This window comes from Rhineura floridana, chromosome 5 (genome assembly GCF_030035675.1).
Source record: "Rhineura floridana isolate rRhiFlo1 chromosome 5, rRhiFlo1.hap2, whole genome shotgun sequence".
NCBI classification, from domain to species: Eukaryota; Metazoa; Chordata; class Lepidosauria; order Squamata; family Rhineuridae; genus Rhineura; species Rhineura floridana.
The window spans coordinates 130,536,622-130,558,320 of record NC_084484.1 but is presented as its reverse complement, the minus strand read 5'-3'; the positions used below and the strand labels follow the sequence as shown (position 1 = coordinate 130,558,320).

The window sequence follows — 21,699 nt, the reverse complement described above, 5'->3', positions numbered from 1 at the left end:
GCCTAAATAAACATGTTTGGGTTTGTTTGTAAATTACATAGGAATGAATGCAATTTAAGGGGCACAATTCAATGCACAACAAGCCCTGGTTGCACCACCACAAGTGTCTATGAGCATGCACATAGTACTACATGCATGCTGCTAGGGGGAAATGTAATATCTGGTGCACCCTCATATCTCTGTTCAGTCCTCCTTCCCACCTTGGTGCAAGTTACATATTTTGGAGTTTGAGTAATTTGCATTGAGCAGAGTGGTGGCTGGATGCCACTATGGGAAGTACTCATAGATTTTCTATTCCCAGATGGCCAGTTGCACTATTTGTACATGTGTCCATGTACATATGTGTGAAGAGGAGGGAGAAAACGGGACTCTATTGAGCTAGCCTATGAGAATTCTCCACATTGGATTTGATTTATATATTGTGAGGACTTTAAATCACAAAATACACTTTTTAAAATGTAGCCCAACTGTATTATTATTATTATTATTATTATTATTATTATTATTATTATTATTATTACGTAGTCTCCTCATACCCATTGGTCTCTAAGCTTCTTACAAAAGTTTTAAAAACATACAATATAAAAACTTAAAACCCAAATAAAAAGGAATAACTAAAACAGCCCACATCAAGGGCCTGAGTGATAAGAAAGGTTTTTACTAGGTGCCTAAAGATAGAAAAAGAAAGCGGCAGGCATGCCTCCCTGGGGAGAGCATTTCACAGCCTGAGGGCCACCACTAAAAAGGTCCTTTATCATGTTGCCACTGTCCAAGACTCTCGTGGAGGGGGCATACGAAGAAGAGCCTCTGATGATGAATGCAGGGTCCAGGTGGGTTCATATGGGTAGAGGTGGTCCTTGAGATATTGAGGTCCTGAGTTACATAAGGCATTAGAAGTCAAAACCAGCCTGGAAACTATTCAGTAGCCAGTGCAACTGTGCCAATATTGATATCATATGTGCGGACAAGTTTATCCCAGTCAACAATCTGGCTGTAGAATTCCACACTAACTGTGGAGTCAAGGTCCTGGCATATACAAGTGATTTTACCCTCAAAATGCTTTGCAAACAAACTGTATGCTTATCAAAATTCATAATATTTTCTTTTTCTTGGTCTGAAAAGGAAGGGTTTGCCTGAGGGTATTTTCTGGATACAGTAGGGCCCCACTCATATGGCAGGTTAGGTTCCAGACCCCTGCCGAAAAGTGAAAACCGCCAAAAAGCGAATCAGCTGTAGGATGGGGGTCTGGAACCTAACCTGCTGATCGCGCCGGAGGAGAAGATCAGCTGCAGCACAGGGGTCTGATCGCCCCAGAGGAGGAGAAGATCAGCTGTAGCGCACTACAGCTGATCTTCCCCTCCTCCAGCAGGATCAGCTGTAGCATGGGAAGCTCCACCCCCGCTCCAGCTGATTGCCCCACTGGTGCCTTATTAGCGGAATGCCGAGAAGCGGGGCCCTACTGTATTTTGCCCTGTTAAAGAGCTTCATTCAGGAAAATTTATTTATTTATTTATTTATTGCATTTGTATACCAGCCCATAGCCAAAGCTCTCTGGGTGATTAACAACAATTAAAAACATTAAAAACAAATATACAAATTGAAAAACACATTTTTTAAAAAAAACAATTTAAAAACACATGCTAAAATGCCTGGGAGAAGAGGAAAGTCTTGACCTGGTGCCAAAAAGATAACACTGTTGGCACCAGGCGCACTTCGTCAGGGAGATCATTCCATAATTTGGAGGCCACCACTGAGAAGGCCCTCTCCCTTATTGCCAGACTCCCAGCTTCCCTCAGAGTAGGCACCCTGAGGAGGGCCTTGGATGTTGAGCGTAGTGTATGGGTGGGTTCATGTCAGGAGAGGTGGTCCATCAGGTATTGTGGTCCCAAGCTGTGTAAGGCCCTATAGGTTAAAACCAGCACCTTGAATTGAGCTCGGAAACATAAACACAGCCAATGCAAGTGGGCCAGAATCGGATTCATATGTTCAAACCATCTGGTCCCTGTTACCAATCTGGCTGCTACATTTTGCACAAGCTGCAGTTTCTGAACCATCTTTAAAGGCAGCCCCACGTAGAGCCCATTGCAGTAATCTAACTTGGAGGTTACCAGAGCATGGACAACAGAAGGCAGGTTATCCCTGTCCAGGTAGGGGCGTAGCTGGGCCACCAACCGAAGTTGGTAGAAGGCATTCCATGCCACCGAGGCTACCTGAGCCTCAAGTGACAGAGATGGTTCTAGGAGAACCTCCAAGCTATGAACCTGCTACTTCAGGGGGAGTGCAACTCCATCCAGAACAGGTTGGACATCCACCATCTGGTCAGAAAAACCACCCACTAGCAGCATCTCAGTCTTGTCTGGATTGAGTCTCAGTTTATTAGCCCTCATCCAGTCCACTGTCGCAGCCAGACACTGGTTCAGCACATTGACAGCCTCACCTGAAGAAGATGAAAAGGAGAAATAGAGCTGCGTGTCATCAGCATACTGATGGCAACACACTCCAAAGCTCCGGATGACCACACCCAATGGTTTCATGTAGATGTTGAACAGCATGGGGGACAGAACTGACCCCTGCGGAACTCCATACTGGAAAGTCCAGGGTGCTGAGCAATGTTCCCCAAGCACCACCTTCTGGAGCTGACCCACCAAGTAGGAGCGGAACCACTGCCATGCAGTCCCTCCCACTCCCAACTCAGCCAATCTTCCCAGAAGGATACCATGGTCAATGGTATCGAAAGCCACTGAGAGATCAAGGAGAATCAACAGAGTCACACTCCCCCTGTCTCTCTCCCAACAGAGGTCATCATACAGGGCGACCAAGGCTGTTTCCATGCCAAAACCAGGCCTGAAACCCGACTGAAATGGATCCAGATAATCAGTCTCATCCAAGAGTGTCTGGAGCTGGCCTGCCACCACTAGTTCAAGGACCTTGCCCAGGAATGGAACATTTGCTACTGGCCTATAGTTGTTAAGATGTTCTGGGTCCAGGGAGGGTCTCTTCAGGAGTGGTCTCACTACTGCCTCTTTCAGGCAGCTAGGGACCACCCCCTCTTGCAGAGAGGCATTAACCACTTCCCTGGCCCAGCCGGCTGTGCCATCCCTGCTAGCTTTTATTAGCCAAGAAGGGCAAGGATCCAGCACAGAAGTGATTGCACGAACCTGTCCAAGCACCTTGTCAATGTCCTCAAGCTGTACCAACTGAAACTCATCCAAGAAATCGGGACAAGCCTGTGCTCTGGATACCCCACTTGATTCACACTGGAGTCTATGTCCTGGCAGATGCTAAAACATTTTATCCTGGAAGTGCCTGGCAAATTCATTACAGTGTGCCTCAGATGGTTCTACCATGTCCTTGGGGCCGGCATGTAATAGCCCCTGAACAATATGTATCCCATAACCAATTCCATTCATTTCAACCAGATACACGTGTGAAGGTTGTAAAAACAACAACACTTATACACATTATTAATCAGCCAGAAATCATGGCATGCTGTGTCTCTTTTCTGATATGTAATCACAGAACGTCAATAATAATGTCAACTGAAATATTGGCTAAGGGCAGCTGTGGCTAATTACTCCTGAAAACTCAGTACTGGTTGATCCTCTTGCCCTCTTATCCCACAAATTTGCAGTTTAAAAAGGGTAAATTGTTCATAAATTATCAGAACACCCTTGTCTTAAGCAAAGGACAGATTTGCATGGGCCATCTGTAGACATAATGAGTTCCAGTTCATTTGAATCAAACCATATGTACCTGCCTGCCACCATCTTGTTCTCAGTTATCATCCCCATACTAGTGGAATTGTGCAGATAAGTGATAAGCTTGGCACACGTGAAATGTCTTTTGTGGGAGCAGGGTACAAGACATGAATATAGATACCTTCCCCTTATCATCCTGCAGATGTACGTTAAGAAGACAGATGGAAGTACTTTTAGTCTTGGGATTGTATCCAATGAAGTCATTGCATGAGTGGAATGAGTTCTCAAGCAATAGAACTTTCCCTTCCTCTCCTCCTCCCAACACCCCCACATCCCCCAAAATCTACTCTGGGAGTTCCTTCAACCCTCTGGAGCAGATTGGGGGGAGAACAAAGGATATGCGGGAGGAGCAGAGGGAGGAGGAGTTCCATGGTATGAGGGGAAGTCATTTTTCTCGTGCAGTGACATAAACCATATGTACCTAAGTTTACCACTGAAGAACCTCTGCCAGCATCAATATGCAGCTGAAGCATAAAAAGGTAACCTAACGCCAGACCTGTATGTCTCCTTTAAAACCAGTGCTACTCTCGGCTTGGGTTACTTCAGTGGCTAGGAAAATGCTATGAAATCAGTGTAACTTGGGTGCAGTCCTATACTTACTTAGCTGGGAATAAACCCAATAGAACACAGCAAGACTTGGGGCCTAGCTACATGTGGTACCAACTGTACTGCTGCCAATGTCAAGGTTTGTGTGTGTGTTCAGGGGTTGCTTATTAATAGTAAGCATGGGAAGGATTTATTTTCATTGCCCTGAAAGTTCTCATTTAAATCTAGCACTTTCTGAAACAATATGAGAACTGAACACATTCTTCAGAATTCACACTCATCCAAATTTTGCAATGCAGTTCCCAACCGAGCAATGTTTACAAAAATGTATATGTTAGGGCAAAGCGTGCATAAAAATGAATATATTAGTGATAATAACATACAAAAATGCATTATATTAGAAGAAATTGTTTGCAAACATTTCTACATTAGTCAAAACTACATTCAAAAAAGTGTTTATTAGGAGAAATTTGCACCAAAATGCTGAAGAATTTTCATGAAGGTTTTATTTTATTGATGCAGAAATATGGAAAACTGAATTAGTGGCTGCTTTCACACTGCACTTTATTCTGATTATTTCTTATCTAGTAATTTGCACATTCTATCTGAGTTTTCACACAACATACAAGCTAGTTCCAGAAATCTTGTGGAATATAGTGCAAATTTAGCTCTAATTTTTGTGATAAATCCAGAAATAATCCGTTTGCAAGCTTGGGAACCTAGAAAATTGTGGGAGTTTTTTGCCAGCTGCAGCCGCTCACATGAACAGGTATCCCGGCATACAGTGCATTCCCACCCTTTAGGGGCATGAATTTTTGTGTGGGGGGGTGTTGTATGATGAAAATTGTACCAGCATTCCACCATAAGTGCAGACAGCAGCAACATTTCACACATATACCCCTGTGTCTGTGCAACTAAAACTCCCCAAAATATGTCAGATGCTAAAGGGAGAAAGTGTGCATGGTGATAAGATGAGATCTTAGACTTCCTACACAATGGGGAACTACAATGCGCAGGTATATAATGGGTGAAGGATGAAAACAAGATGTTGTTCAGTGCAGCTGTGTGAATGACATTTGCACAAAATGCTGATGCATTGGCTGAAAAAGCTACTGTTCCTTAATGCAACAGGCACTGCAATGTGAAAGCAATTTTAGAAGTTAGGACAGAAGTGCTACCATTTTAATCTGTTAAACTAACGCAATAAACCCCATGTCTGAAAGCAGTCTAAGATTGGAAAAATGAGAACCTGAGAGAACTGAAATTAACAGATCTGTCCATCTCTGCTTCCCAGCAAAAATCACACACATACACACACTGCAATTAACGATAGGGGGGAAATCTCATTGGTCTTCTATCAGCAACTGCAGTGTAGGGGGTGGTTTTTGTAGATATTGTGGTTGGAGGGAAGGGCTGGTAAGACCTTTCCCATTGTTTACCAATGCATCTAGTGTCATACTGTATGTAGTTAGCCCCTTGCATAGGAATGAGTTGTTAATAAAAACTTTAGAACCTGAACCAAAAGCATGGTTCACATGAACACCTGTGAATGAGAGATGCTGACTGGATAGCTCCGTATGTGCCTGACTACCTTCCAGCCAGCATGCTTTCCTTTGGGAGAGGGAGAACAGTGCCATGTTAGGAAGTCAAAACTTCATCTCTTTCAGCAAATGGATAGTTTTATACAAATATTATACAGCACTCCTGAGTCCAGATGACTACATGAGACATAATCCTCTCTGATCAGGGGTGAAACTAAGTCATTTTCTTGGAAATTAACCATGAGCAGTGTAATTCAAGGTACAGCAAAAGAGATAGTGAAGTTAGCTACACTAGTAGTTTATCTTCTGGTGTGCTATCAGCTGCTAGAGTAATCTAATAGTAAAGCTGATGGCCAAACTTGAAGGACAAATAGATCTAGATGTCATCTGGGTTTTTCTTTCTTCAAAGCAATATCATGGGACTGCTGCAAATTTGATCAGCAAAGTAGTACTGGGGAGGGGGGGTGTAACCCTTTTCTCTGTGCATTTTCCTGATCTAAATTGCCCACTTGCAGTTGCTATTTTCCCCACAGAAAGACATGCCAGTATATACTTCATATGCTCCAATAAGACATTTGGACTCTATCTTTACTTTTTCATTAGCAACCACATAGCCAAGAAGTTTACTAGTCTGTGAAAAGGAATTATTATTATTATTTTTTAAAGAAATATATACTTAATCTTTCCACATGAGCTGTTAAGGAAGCAGAACTTTTCAGGAGCATTCTGTTTCCAGAAAGGCTGAACCTACTAGGGGCAGGAGATGGGGCTGTGGAAGATCAAGACACTTCATTCTCTCAGCAAATATTAGACTCTGTGATTCCTCTCCAAAAATGGGAGGTGATAGAGGTTTGAATCTTTCTCACACACACAAGCACTCGCTTTGGGATCTGCTTTCAGTGTCTCCGAAGACATCAGATAACAACATTTATTGTTTGTACCTTATTTAAAAATCTTAATACTCTAATACAATTCCAAGAGCGGGCATCTGTGATTACACCAGAAACAGATTTCTTTCATCATTCTGGCACAGGAAGATAACACACATGTGAATATAATTAACTTACACTCTAAATGCTGTTTTTACAGCCGGAATAATGTAGAAGGGAACTGTTACCTAAATGGAAATACAACAATATGCCACCCTACACTGGGTTTTAATTTGGCAATTTCTTTTTCTAAAGCAGGAACAAGAGACAAGTTACACCATTCTGAGGGCAAAAAGCACCAATGTTACCATCAGTGGCCTCAAGCCAGATACCATTTATGTTTTCCAAATCAGAGCCCGAACTGCTGCAGGATATGGGACCAACAGCCGCAAGTTTGAGTTTGAAACCAGCCCAGACTGTATGTATATGTAAAATTTGATTTTAAATGTTTTCCTGCACAATTTCAAAATTATATGACTGGCTAGTTTTATTCCCTCTTTAGTTCTGCAAATGTGATTCTATATTTATGATCTATCTTTCTGGCTAACATGCCTATAAATTTTTATATTTTGTCATTATTTTAAAACATGCTGTGAGAAATTTATCATAAAATAGTGCAGGTGGTATTCCTACTTTCTCCTGCCATATCTTATTTATATTGCCAGAATTAAATGGATCCTGTGCTAGAACAGCAGCTCCTGCCGGGAAAGAAATTTAAAAGATCCACAGTGTTATAATATTCTGACATTTTTGTTTAACCTTGTGGACTCTAAAACTTCTGAACTCCAAAAGAACCACCGTCCTCTTTTCCCCCCTTTCCAAGTGCACAAAGTGGTGCGCTGATTTCATTAACTTTAAATACAGCAATTTTCCTGTTTTCCCATGTAGGTGGGACTGAGTTTATTAGGAATGAGAGGATAACTTTTCATGCAAATTGAAGTCAAAGCAAATGTTGATGTCATTGAATGGCCATTTTATATTCCATTGCCTGGCTTGCTTCTATACTAGGGCCTGAGGCATTGCCTTTTCTCAACTGAAAGTGGAATTAAAATTATGGTTCCTCATGGTACTTAATAAAGTGCTATATTATCTGCTAATTCTTGTCCCTGTGGCCTCCATAACAGTGTAGAAGGTAACATGAGGGACTGCAGGGGAAACGTCTCTCCCTCTTCTTCCATTAGCAGAGGCTTCTGTTGGATCAAAGACTCCTGCAAACAGAAGGTCTTCCGTACGTGGAAGGATACAATTCGATACAATCCACCATAAATACAACTTTTCAATAGTTCATAAAACTCATTTAGCATAAATAGCATACTCATTATTTGCCCATAGCACCTTTGAGATAGGTTCTTGAATTCTCATATTTTTATTTTGTAGTTGCTGTTGCAACTTTTATCCTGCATTCACTCTTTCAGTTGATGCAGTGACATATTATGACAGTTTGTGCTGAGAAAAATTGTTATCTCTTTAACAAAAGCAGTTGCTTAAGAAAAGATGTATGAACCACTCCCCTCAATAAATAATTTGTCACATATTTATTCCACACATGCACAAACTCCTAAACATTATCTCATTCAAAAGAGAGGCTTAGGACCTATTTCTTCCTCAGCCAGCCATCTCATGCACTTACGCGCACACACAATTCCTTACCATGTGAAAAGCTGCTATTAAGACTGGGAGAGAACTTGTCATATGGCATGGGAGCCAGTTGTTCAAAGGAAAAGAAGTAGAAATTTCACCGGAGCAACACATGTCCCTGACCTCAACCTAAATATGTGGCTCTTGTGTCCTAGCTGTTTGCTGGAAAAATCCTGCAACCCAAAACTTTTGGCAGAGAACCTTCAAAAGACCATTACCTAACCGGAATATATATATATTCAGTAAACATTAACAATATCATGTTTGCTTGTGGGCTTCCAAAGGGCAGCTGACCACTTTGAGATCAGAATGCTGGGCTAGATAGGCCTTTGTCTGATCCAGCAGGACTCTTCATTTTTTTTAAAAGCCATTTCAGGCCAGCAAACCATTTTAAATTTAGATAATGTAATGCTCTGTTGTAGAATGTAAATGCTTATCTTTGATTCTCCTAATTGAACAATTAGGTCTGAGATTCACTTCCCTTGATAGTATTTTTGAAAATATTTGAAGGAGTTAATATTCAACATGTCCATCACAGCTGTAATGTGTACTACCAGTCAGCAGTAATATGACCATCTAGTAGTTAGCTCTGATTAATTTGTCAGAGATATGAATTTGGGGAAAGATAGGAGGAATTCCAAAGTTATAGCATAACAGATTATACCACAGATACTGCGGTGGTAACTTTTTCTTACAGACTTGGGCCTGAATGTCTGAAATTTGAGAAATGTTCTGTTTGGAGAGTATAAGGTCTCAAAAATAAACAGAGAAATTTAGCAGCAAGCCAAACAATCTTTCACTTGACATGTTTGAATTTTTTTTAGATTTGTGAGCTTTTAGAAATTCCAGCTCTTTCTGGAAAGTAGCTGAGCTCTTGATTTTAGCTAACTAATGACTGTTATGGTGACCTTCAGCCTATGAAATTAATTGTATGATGCATAGAGAACATTCAATATCATTCAGCTTATGATATACAGGAGCATATGGCAAAGAAATAAGTTTTGGTTGTCTTAACTAGAACCAAGATGTATGTGGATACCTCTGGCAAATGAACAGAATGAAAATGATAAAAAGCTTTGCAGCACACATAGCAGACTTACTATTCTTTATTATCCCAATATTATTTTGATGCACATTCTAATTGGTCACTAAACAATCATGACTTAGGTTTAAATATTCTTGCATTTGAAACTTTGGACTTGATCCATTGACTTGAACCAATTAAGCACTTTTAAAGACCAAATTAGATGATATAGTACCTTGGTATCTGTGCTCTGAAGGGCAAGCTGTGATTTTTTTTAACACAATTTTTAATTGGTGCAAAGGACCCAATTCAGATTGGGACCCTAGCAGGGGGTAAGGAGATAAGGTGGAATTTAACTCTTTGCCACCCTCTATGGTTCTAATTTGGAACCCCCTCACCCTATTCCAGCCATTTGCATTGCAAAAATGTTCACATTGAAGCGGATAAAAGCTTTTTTCCTATGCAAATTGCTGTCATGGAGTGCTCAATCGAAATGGTTCCACAAGGAGGACAGACAAAGGATGAAAGCCTCTCTGCCTCCCCCACAAATGTGGTTTAGAGGTTATTGTGATGGGAACTGGAATGAAAGCTGAACGTGTAGCCAATATAGGTTGTTAATTTTTCTTTCATGTTAGAAGCTAAGTTTCAGCAAAGCTGATTTAAGCCTCTTGTATGAAAATACTTTGAGCTACATACTTTACTAAGGAAAATTGCACATAAAATGTTGAACTGCTTGATCTATCATACTTTACTTGTGCATCCCAAGAAGAACCTATATAATTTTATAAATCATCAGTAAAAAGTAATAATCATCTTCATCATCAACAGCATTGAGCCAAAGGTGTCTTGTGCCAGCAGAAAGGTGTCCCCCTCCAGTTCTGCTAATTCTCCACTCCTGCTACATCTCCCAGGCAGTTTAACAAGTGTTTTTAAATTGTTTTAAAAAAAAATAAATTGTGTTTTTAAATTGTTTTTTGTCTTTTAAAAATTTGTATATTTGTTTTTAATGTTTTCAATTGCTGTAAACCGCCCAGAGAGCTTCAGCTATGGGGCGGTATATAAATGTAATAAATAAAAATAAATAAATAAATCAGTCATGAAGTCATTCCTAAATTAACAGCAAAGCAACGTTATAATGATTTCACTGCCTGCATTTGTCAACGTTGATATATTTAATGTTTTTTAAAATAAAAAAAAAGAAAGAAAAGAAAATGTAATTTTTCTTTCCTTTAACTTCTAGCTTTCTCAATCTCCAGTGAGAACAGCCAGGTTGTAATGATCGCTGTTTCAGCTGCAGTAGCAATTATTCTGCTCACAATTGTGGTTTACATCTTGATTGGGAGGTTAGTTCATCATTTGTTTTACACATTTTAGTTCCATTCCTTTGATGCTACATTTTGAATGGTAAGCACTCTCCCAGAGACACCCTAAACAAGAATTGTGAGGCTTTGCCCACTAAGGCCCTTATCTGTTGACCACTCATGGCAGAGTTACAAACAGTAATGAGTCTGCTAACAGTCCTACAGAACTTGTTAAAAATAGCTATAAACACATTCTCAAGCTATTGCAAAACTAAACTGGAGGGGTCAAAATCAACATATTGTCTCATTCGTTAATTTCCTCAAATTCCCTCAGAACATATCTTGGCTTTGTAGGCTACAGAGAATGAAAATGGTACTAAAGTTCCTAACAGGTGCATAATGGTTCAGATTAAACATTTTGTTCTGTGTTTTAATTTTGTATTTACGTTCAGGCAGTGTATAAAATGTTGGATTTCTGATATTTTTGTCTTTTACTGCTTTTAGATTCTGTGGACATAATAAATCAAAACATGGAATTGATGAGAAGAGACTATATTTTGGTAATGGGCACTGTAAGTTTTTTCCCCATTGCGTTATGGAACTAATGCTTTCAGCAGGGGGTTGGACTTGATGGCCTTATAGGCCCCTTCCAACACTACTATTCTATAATTCTATGCTTGGATTGTATTTAAGTGATATGTGACATCAGTAACAATTCCAGTCTCAATAATACTGTTACATGTTCTCCACTTTCTTAAAGCTCCAGAGGGAGTGTTTCAAGATTTTTAGTGTTTACTCAGAAGTAAGTCCCACTGTGTTCATAGGAGCTTACTCTCTTCTCTGGACGAGAGATCACAAGAAACAAAAGTGTTTGTGATGTATGATTTGTTTTCATATGTGGAAGTAGAGACATTGGGAGCAAATCGACATCCCTCCAGTAAACAGCAAATCCACTAACCATTCATTAGGTTCCCAAGAGAAATCCTGATCTCCAATATGCTTCATTTTTAGCCAACATTCCCTGTCTTTAAATTAAAATGGCAAACTGGCTCCAAAGCCAGTGCAGGGGTTTTCTGGCCCCTCCGATGATGGGTGTTGAATTCCAAAGACTAGAGCCATCAAGGAGCATTCAGATTCTTTTCTCAAATCCCTGATGCCATTTAGATCTATGGCCCTTAAGTTGGTGTGGGGTCTGAGCCAGGATAACCAGTGGTCAGGGATGATGTGAGTTGTCGTCACACAGCATCTGGAGGGCTATAGGCTCACACAGACACACCATTTTTGATAATAGGCACATCCATGCGACTTTTGCCCCTTACTTTGTTTTAAAATGACTTTCTACAGTCCTGTTATAAGCAATTTGTCAAACATCTATTCCACACTTCTCATTTAGACAATGTTTTCAGTTCACAATAAGGGTTTTTAGGTCAGGGAAAAATATGTTACTTAAAAGAAATCATCCAGTAATAAACCTGATCTGAATTGTTCTCAGTGAACTTGGGATACGTTCCTCAGAAACGTTTGCTGACTATCATATTCTGGAGACTGAGCAATTTTTCTCACCAACAAATCTCAACAGCTAATCACAGTAAAGTATTTATTTGTGCTGCCTTATTGTGCAACAAGAAATGGTTTACTCCATCTAGAGTAGGGATGGAACCCTCTTCTTTTTTTGTGTTTTTAACTGTGGCCCTCTTGTGGTTGTTAACCTAATTCCTTTTTCTTTCATTATCTTATCCTTTTTCTGATCTGCCCCGATAACTTTTTGTGTTTTGCTTTGCAGAGAATTATTGATATTATAATCGCTATTTATTCATGAGTCTCCACTGGTATCGATCTTTATTCTGAACTTTGTAATGATTGCCTGTTTACATTTCTTTTCAAGTGCAAATTAGGCAGATAATTCCTCACCATCAAGTCAGTGTCTTCCCTCCTCCTGTTTTCTGTCTGCCAGTTTCCTAAGATATTTATCAAAAAACCTTATCCCTGCAATTAAATTACTGCAGAAACTGAGTCTATCACTAGCACACTACACATGCCGAGGAGGAAGAGGGAAAAAGCAAGCAAGTCGTCCTCAGCTCAGAAGGTTACATGAATGGGCGAGGTCTGCACCATTCACACACATCAGAAGGGAGGGAGGCGGATGGGGTGAAGCCAGCTTGTCTCAGGTGATCCTTCCCTTTGCAATCTCCTTAGGAGAGCAGCAGTAGCCGGCCTCTTTCCCTTTTTGAAGCTGGCTGGCTGGGATCCCCCATCACTTTGGAACAACAGTGAGATCCTTGAATCTCAATCTTTCTCCCTCCTTCCCTCCTTCCCTCCTTCCCTCCCTCCCTTGTTCCCTGCCTGTCCCATTGCAGAATGTCATTTAACAGATTGCAACAGTCCCTCCACCTGCCCAGTACACTCACTGACGTAAGTGAAAAGGAATACACATTTCAAGAGCTTACATAGAAAGTTAAAATCAATAAACATTAACATTCACACTATTGATGATTTCAAAGCGGATTTTTAAAAAAGAAATTGGAAAACAGCCGCGGAGAGTTGCAATTTCTAAATCCTCCCCGTAAAGATAGAAAATATCAGAAATAATGGCTAATCTGATGATAAATCTGATTACTGCGGAAACAGAGCCCATCGTTAATGTAGAGTAGGAGAAATGAAAGCTCCCTAGCCTGAAACTTTGCTATGGGTGAGGAAAATTTGATTTCTCTCAGTTTCTCATTCTACAATCTTGCCACATTTCTGCATCCATTTGTGATTTTTTTTAAAAAAACAAAAAGTTGTCACATAAACTCATCAGTATTTTAGTGCACATTTCCTAAAAGATACATTTTTATATGCAATTCTGCCTATTTATTTATTGAGGTACTTTTGTACTACTCTTCACCACAGCTGTCACATGGTAGTGTACAACAAAATAAAATACAACAAAATGTAACACATTATAAAATTACTAAAATCAATTCACAGAAAATATCTACATAACTAATATAGCAGTAGTGTCATACTTAGAATTGACTTTGCCTGTCATGCCTGTCCACCCGTAAAAGCCTGATAAAAGAGATATGTCTTCACCTGTTGCTGAAATAAATGCATTGTAGGGGCAAGGCACAACTCAATGAGGAGATCATGCCAGAGCCACAGAGTCACTACTGAAGGGCTTTTCTATGGGCCCCCACATTTCTCACCTCATTCAGAGGAAGAACCTCACATGCTCATCACAATTAACAGGCAGTATGATATGGAGAAGATGCTTTCTCAGATAATTTACACATTTTTGCAAGCAACTTTCCTTATATAATGCATTTGGTATGTTGTTCTCACTAATAGTTGCATTTTTGAACATACTTTCCCCAATACGCACATTTTGTACATACCTTTTGCTTGGAGTACTGCATCACAAACTATGTAGACATTTCAAACGATACCTGTTGTTTTAGGAAGGACAAATTAGGTAAGTTTGTGTTAAAATGGGAAGTGGACCCAATTTTTCTCTCACACCTTCTGGAACCATATGAGGTTTTGAGGTTTGGGTGAAATGTTGAATGGACTGAATCATTTCGGGTTGAGAAATTAGATGCTCCTGGATCCCTATTTTTTCCCCTGCATAGCTGAATCCTTGCTTATTAGCGCAGAGATTTTCAATTCAAGTCAGAATTAATGTCAGTTTCTTTTATGCAGTTTGCATTGGTTGCAGAAATTAAAATCTCTGCCTAATTATAATTGTGTTGAAGCAGTTGAAACTTGAAATCGTTTTTCTCTACAGCCTTTCCCCTCAGGAGCAAGCCTGTCCTTTTTTAATTGCAAACATGCAAGTTGTGATATCTAGCTACTTAAGGCCGCAGACTAACAGTTAACACATTGGGTTTAAGGTTCCCATTTAGTAACATGTGCCTGACATCAATGAGGTCTTCAGTATTCAAATTTAATTAGATTATAGAACAGAAACAACCATTTAAAAAGTGTCAGGGACAAGTAACAGGTCAAAAGTTGTTCTCTCAACCCTCTTTCAGTGGAATGTCACAATCATTTTATCTAAATTAATCACAGTAATTAAAATTCTTGTGGATTGAACCACTTCAACATTTGTGCTTTGGTGTTCCACAGTAATGCTCATGCTGCATGTAAAGGACTAAAAATTGTTGATTCCCTAAAATCCATTTAAAAAGAGCCTTTGTTGTAGAATCTTGAGCATTACTTACATGGGATATTAAGGCAATAGTTGGATAATTACTGCATTCCCTGGGATCTCCTTTCTTTGGAATTGGGATGTATATTGAACACTTCCAGTGGGCCATTGTTTAGTTTTCCATTTTTGCTGACAATTTTTTGTCAAAATTTGGACAGATTCAGTGTCAGTAGCTTGTAGCAACTCTATTGGTATGCCGTCTGTTCCTGATGATTTGCTTCTTACAAGTATTTTAAGGATAGCTTTCGCCTCACATTCTAAAATTTCTGGTTCTTCATCATACAGTTCCTCCGTGAATAAATCTGTCATCCTTGCATCTCTTTTATAGAGTTCTTCTGTGTATTGTGTATAGACAGTGTCATGTCTAGGTAGGACTATTAAGCGATGATAGAAATATACTTTGAAAATATTCAGAGACAGTCCTCTTTATTCCAGGACAATTCAAAACAGGTTTCTCAATCAAACAGTGCTGAGTCCTGGTTCAAGTTTAATCCTCTGCAGATTTCCTGCATCCTTACAGTGAAGGGTTATTGTAAAAAAAAATTGCTCTTGAGAAGCTGACTCTACCCAGAGCTGGCTCTAGGATAAATAGTGCAGCTGCCGCTGCCCTCTGCAAGGACAAATGCATGTTGTGTACAAAGCTGGGGACCGCATACAAGAATTACTTCATGCAGAGACTACACCTGAGAATTCTTGCCTGCAGCTCCTCCATGCCCTGGGATCAAACAGAATGTAGATGTGCTTCATTTTTTCTTATATGGGGAAAAGGGAATAGGGAGCAGGTTATGCTTCTCCTGAGTACCTCCTCCAGATTCCAAAGTCCTTCTGGCTCAGTCGTATTCTGCTTCCTGCGACTCAGTCTCACAAGTCTTCTGGTTGTGGCTTACTACTGGCCTTCTCCACCACTCAAGAAGGATGGATTCCTCTCTTAAGGCCTGGCATCACACCACCACTACACCTTTCTCTGTGGTAACTGCCACAGAAAATTCCTCTCTAGTGGCACCTTGCTTGGAAATCTTAGGTGGCGTTCATTCACTCACTACTTGAACTATTCCCCCAGCAGGCCTGGAGTTTTTTCTGTGACAAGAGGCTGTCTGCTCTGCCACAGAATCCTTCCTTAAAGCCTTCCCTGTTCCTTCTGTCCTTACAACAAACTCTGTAACCAGGGCTACTTGACCTGGGCCAATAATAAGCCTACCTGACCAAACTTATGTCTATTGCTGCCCAGACATAAAGAAAGATATTTCCTTACCATTATTGGTTTAGACTCCCTTATACTTGGGCTGCAGGCCTAATAAGCAGACCTCCGAAGAATTATACAGCCACAACAGTGGCTGTATACTACAGTCAGCATGGATTTTTCACATTTCGCAATGTTAAATTTAAAATACCCCCATGCCATTCTGATGCTTCCCATAAACTCATTTCAAAACAAAACATATAGTCCTGAACTCAGGAACGCTCAGAGCTTGGAAAAGTTACTTTTTTTTGAACTACAAGTCCCATCAGCCCAATCCAGTGGACATGATGGCTGGGGCTGATGGGAGTTGTAGTTCAAAAAAAGTAACTTTTCCAAGCTCTGGGAACACTTAACAACCCTCTAAATTTTCATAGCAATACATAAAACAGTCAGAGAGAATTGAGAGTTCAAAGTGTAAACAGGGAGAGAGAAAAACCAGACCCCTTTTGGTCTTCTTTCTGTCAGAGTTCTCATAATTTGTTGAAATTAATTTAAAATCAGCCATGTTCACAGAGTACCTGTAATCCCATTATTGACCTTGCCCCATACCCTGACCTTCATCTTCTGCAATTTAAAAGTTAAAGAAATGCCTGGCTGATTTTTAATTAATTTAAGAAATTTTGCATTGAACTGAATGATAGTGTCCGGCATGCTCAGTAAGCACCAACTGCCATTGTTCTAAAAGCCAGATTCACAGCTGATTGGCTTGCCTAACCAGGGGGACACACCCACACCAGACTTTGAGGCAGTCATGGCTTCCCCCAAAGAATCCTGGGAAGTGTAGTTTCTGAAAGGTGCTGAGAGGAGACTCGTATTCCATTGACAGAGCTCCAGTGGCCAGAGTGGTTTAACAGCCGCTTTGATTGAAGCTCTGTGAAAGGAACAGGGCATCTCCTAGCAACTCTCAGCACCCTTCACTAATTACACTTCCCAGAATTCTTTGGGAGAAGCCATGACTGTCCAAAGTGAAATAAAGGTCTGGTGTGGGTGTGACCAGGGACAGCTTTGGTTTAAATTTGGGTGGGAGGTTACATGTGCCTGCTGTAGAATAAAAAGGTGGGGGAAATGCTGAAAAGCAATGACACTGTTCACAGTGTTTTCCTTTTGGAAAGGAAAGGGGCTTCCCCTCTGCCCAGTGTCCACCCACCCAATCTCCTCCCCTCCCTGCCCCTCCCCCAGGTCTGTTTCACCTATCCTAAGCATAACCAGGGAGAGGTCCCATTAGGGATGGAAAAGGATTTTGTCAAATCTGGACTTGGGAGCAGACTTCCTGATCATCCACATATCCACTCTATTTGCGAACTGATCCTGAAAGGTTCCAGTTTATATGGCTTTTCTTGATACTGGATTTTTCTCTATAGCTTTTTCTCTATAGCTTCAGTAAGATGCTACTCTAACTCTTCCTCCCTACTTTATCTCTGGAGCTAGGAGAGGGCAGAAGTGCCACCGCTGTGTCCAATGCGATTGCTATGAGGTAGGACTGAAGGACACCTCCCCCAGCCCCCTGCCTGCTTTCCCACCAACACATGCACAAAGCTGTGTTTCCACTGGTCGGTCAACATGGCAAGAGGGAGAAGCTGGCGTAGGGTAAAGAAAGTCTCACTCTCTGAAATAAGGAATCTAGTGGTCTGCATGCAGGCAAGATTTCTCTCCTTGTTTTTTTCCCAATCAGAGATACTAATAGCCAGCTAATTGACAGGTAATGGGAAATATAGAGATGCTTGCTTACTTGTATGAATGCATGCACTTCATGAGCAGTCTTTCTTTTGCCAGCAGCCAGCAACATTGTCTTAGCTGCACCTCTACAGATGGTGGTGTCCAATTTCAGTTTAGCTTTGCTCAGCTGGCACCTTTCTCCTTCTTCTCTACTAGAGCCCCTTCAAAAACCCATTTAATTCTGAGCTCTCCCCTTAACTTACTACAAGTGATCATCTGGGATGCTGGTATTCTCCATCTTTTTCCCTGCCCCTCCAGTTCTGCTTCCCTATGAGTAAACTAGATCTTGCTGCTTCTATGTGCAGGGGACAACAGTAGGTCATAAATGTCTCTAGGCTTTTGGTAGGGCTGTTGAAGCCTTGTGACCTTTGGGGGTCCTCCTGTGATACAATTTGCACTGGATGTAATCTCATTCAACTGAATACAGGAGAAGGGAGATGTGAGTTCAGTACATAAAGGGTTAACACAGAGATTCACTCTCTGTAGTAGTAATCCTTTAAATGTCCTTAACTCGAACAGGATCAAAGAGGAAGCAAAGAAAGATGGGACGGGACTGCGTTTCAGTTTGTTGGAATGCACTCGGATCCCAACTCTAGGTCCCATTATTTCACAATTGCATGTTGAGATTCAGTGTCCTCTTCCAAGCTAATATTTATTTATTTATGCATTTATTTATTAAATTTATACCCCACCCTTCTGCCCAGTAGGAGCCTAGGGTGGCAAACAAAAGCACTAAAAATACTTTAAAACCTCATAAAAGCAGACTTTAAAATATATTAAAACAAAACATCTTTAAAAACATTTTTAAAAAGGTTTACAAACAGATGAAAAAGCAATTCCAACACATGTACAGTTTCCTCTTTTTATGAAAAATTTAGACAAAATACCAAGAATTCCAGTGAGCAATGTTGCCACTGCCAACTGGGCAGGGACCAATGATATGCACAGGAACTGAGGGAGAGCCCCCCTTGCTTTGTGGGGGCCTGGGGCAAAATGCTCAGCTTGGCTCAGCTTGCCCACCCCAATGTCATCCCTGATTCCATTCAAATATGTTAATTCTGACATACATCAAGCTTATATCCCATAATTATCCACACTGTTCTGTTAATGGTTTTTTTGTTGGATATACAGAACTACTACTGGACACCTCCCTCCCCCCAGACCTCACCCCTAGTTGCTACTGGGGAAGTATAATTCCAGAAATACCAGGCACTCTTCTCGAGCTTGTGGGTCAGTACCAGTATCAGCAAATACCAAAACAAAAAAATCTCCTGCATTGGTTGTAACAGGATAAAATAGCTTCTGTGACTATAATAAACTTTCTGCACTTTAGCTCATAGCAGCTGGTTTATTTCAGTCAGTCGCTTGTGAATTGTCTAAGAAAAAGCTTCACCCGCAAACTGTTCCCTGTGGCCTTAGTTTGAATCCTATAATACCACTTCAAAGAAGAGAAATACATTTGACCTTCTCAGATCATCTCTCTTTGTCCATGTCTGACCAAGCACTTTCTGCTTCTTTGCTACCTGTGGGGCAATTCATGCTGGCCAAAATGGAAATGGAAATGATCCCTCTTGCACAGAAGGAGTTGTAAAGTAGTGCAGCTTAACACATGTGCATGTGTTATTATCTACTGCTTATGACGGAATCCACTTATTGTATGGACTGCTCGTTAGTAATTGGTGTGAAGGGGCTATTTTCCTTGCAGCCTCCAGTCACCTGATAACACAAAACCTCCAGGATCAGCATTAAAAAAAAAACAGGAGCAGAAGTCCCCGTTGCTCAGAGGTTTTAAAATTGCTGGGATTTTTGTTAGAGGCAGGAGGGAGTCTGTAATATGCAGCCAGAATGGATGGCAGGGAATATTTATGAAACCTTTAGGGGGTTGTGTGTGTGTTTTAATTGTTGCTGTTGTTCAGGAAGTTTTATTGTGAGTGATAACTTAACCAACCACAGTCCTGTAGGGAACACTTTCAGCATGTCATATTGGGCAAAACACAGCTTCTCTATTCTACAGGTGTTCCTTAAATTGTGTTGGAGGCAGTTAGCACTAGAGCTTAGCAGGGAAGCTTTCATGATTTGGCTGAGCTCTTGCAGCAATTGGTTTGGTAGATAAAGCAAGAGGGGGAAAAGAACCCTGCTGAACCACACCAGAAGTTCATCTAGTCCAGCAACTTATTTCCACAGTGGAAAGCTAGATGCTATTAGTCATTATAGCCTTATACTTCCTATGGGATCAGAGGCACCATGCCTCTGAATACTAGTCACTTGGAAATACCAATGGGAATCATTGTGCTCTTGTCCTCCTTGTTGTCCCGATTGGAGCTGAGGAAAGCAGGCACAAATGGTTCAGTAAGGTTTTCTCTTTTTATTGTTACATCAGTCTTAAAAGTCTTATGACTCATTCAACTAACTATACTTTCTAGGAGCTATTTCCTTGACTGACGCTGTCTAAATTTCCTCCGGTCACAGATGTTGATTCAGCACCCCCTCCTTGTCACCACCCACTTAAGTAGGTTTCTCTTTCACGCACATACATTTGCTCCTTCGAACTGCCGGCCTTTGCTCTTCATGCCTCTGAATTCTACGAAAGCAGGGGGAGAGGGGCTGGACCTCGACTTCTCCCTCTGATTGAGTGGGGCTGGTAGCCTGGGCAGGCATGGGAATCTGTTGGGTGCCCGGCTGGGAATCTACCAGTTGGTCAGGTGGTTCCTGCACCACTGGAGAAGAGTGCATGCTCTCGGCAGCGACCTCTGACAGCTCTCTCTGCACTTCCATGGGGAGAGTGGGAAGTTGGGGACGTTGCAAGCCCTCCTCCCTCAAACCCACAGTCAAGTCCTCCAAGTCAGAGCCCTCCTCCCCGTCCTGGGTCACAACACTTGTGGACTTCCTGTAGTCATCTAGCTGGCTCCTGAATGAAAGAGAATGCTGGACTAGATGGAGCTTTGCTCTGATACATCAAGGCTCCTCTTATGTGCTACCAGTAAGTGTACAAGAATCATATGAATGCCTTACCCTGTTGTTAGTCCATTAACAATTGATGCTCAGTGGTAAACTGCTTCCAAAGCTGGGTGTTCCATTCAGCCATCATGGCCAATAGCCATTGATAGACCTATCATGTACAGATTCCCTTTTTATGGAAGGTGATAGGGAGGGTTGTGGCGCAGCAATTGCAAGTACTCTTGGATGAAACAGATTATCTTGACCCATTCCAATGTGCGTTCAGGCCTGGTTATGCGACTGAATTGGCCTTGGTCACCCTGATGGATGACCTTTATCAGGAGAAGGACAAGGGGAGTGTGACCCTGTTATTCTTACTTAGTCTCTCAGCAGCTTTTGATACTATTGACCACGGTATCCTTCTGAGCCAACTTCGTGAGATGGGTATCAGCAGCATTGTTTTACAGTGGTTCCAATCCTATCTCCAAGGTCGTTTTCAGAAAATAGCATTGGGGGATTGTCTTTTGGCCCCCTGGCAGTTGTGTTGTGGGGTGCCACAGGGTACCATCTTGTACCCAGTGCTGTTTAACATCTTTATGAAGCCCTTGGGAGTGGTCATCAGGAGATTTGGGGTGAGCTCAGCAGTATGCTAATGATGCCCAGCTATATTTCTCTGTAACATGTGAATCAGGAGAGTCTGTGCAAGCCCTGGACCAGTGCCAGGACTTGGTGGTGGGCTGGATGAGGGCCAGTAAACTGAGTCTGAATCCTAGCAAGATGGAGATGCTGTGGGTTGGTGGTTCCTGAGTTTGTAAAATTGATCAGTTGCTTGCTTTGAATGGGGTTGCATTCCTTCTGAAAGAGCGGGTTCGTAGTCTGG

The 21,699-nt window shown here is 41.2% G+C and overlaps 1 protein-coding gene across 8 annotated transcripts in view; it reads left to right on the top strand.

The window, feature by feature from the left end:
• EPHA3 (EPH receptor A3) overlaps positions 1-21,699 on the top strand; it is a 345,821-nt gene that overhangs the window by 256,499 nt on the left and 67,623 nt on the right. For 6 of the 8 annotated variants that reach the window (XM_061628064.1, XM_061628062.1, XM_061628066.1 and 3 more), the window contains 3 exons: positions 7,030-7,192; positions 10,677-10,779; positions 11,242-11,309. In XM_061628064.1, the coding sequence (XP_061484048.1) occupies positions 7,030-7,192; positions 10,677-10,779; positions 11,242-11,309 (334 nt within the window). The remainder of the gene's footprint in view (positions 1-7,029; positions 7,193-10,676; positions 10,780-11,241; positions 11,310-21,699) is intronic. The other 2 variants (XM_061628065.1, XM_061628063.1) reach the window with 1 other exon arrangement.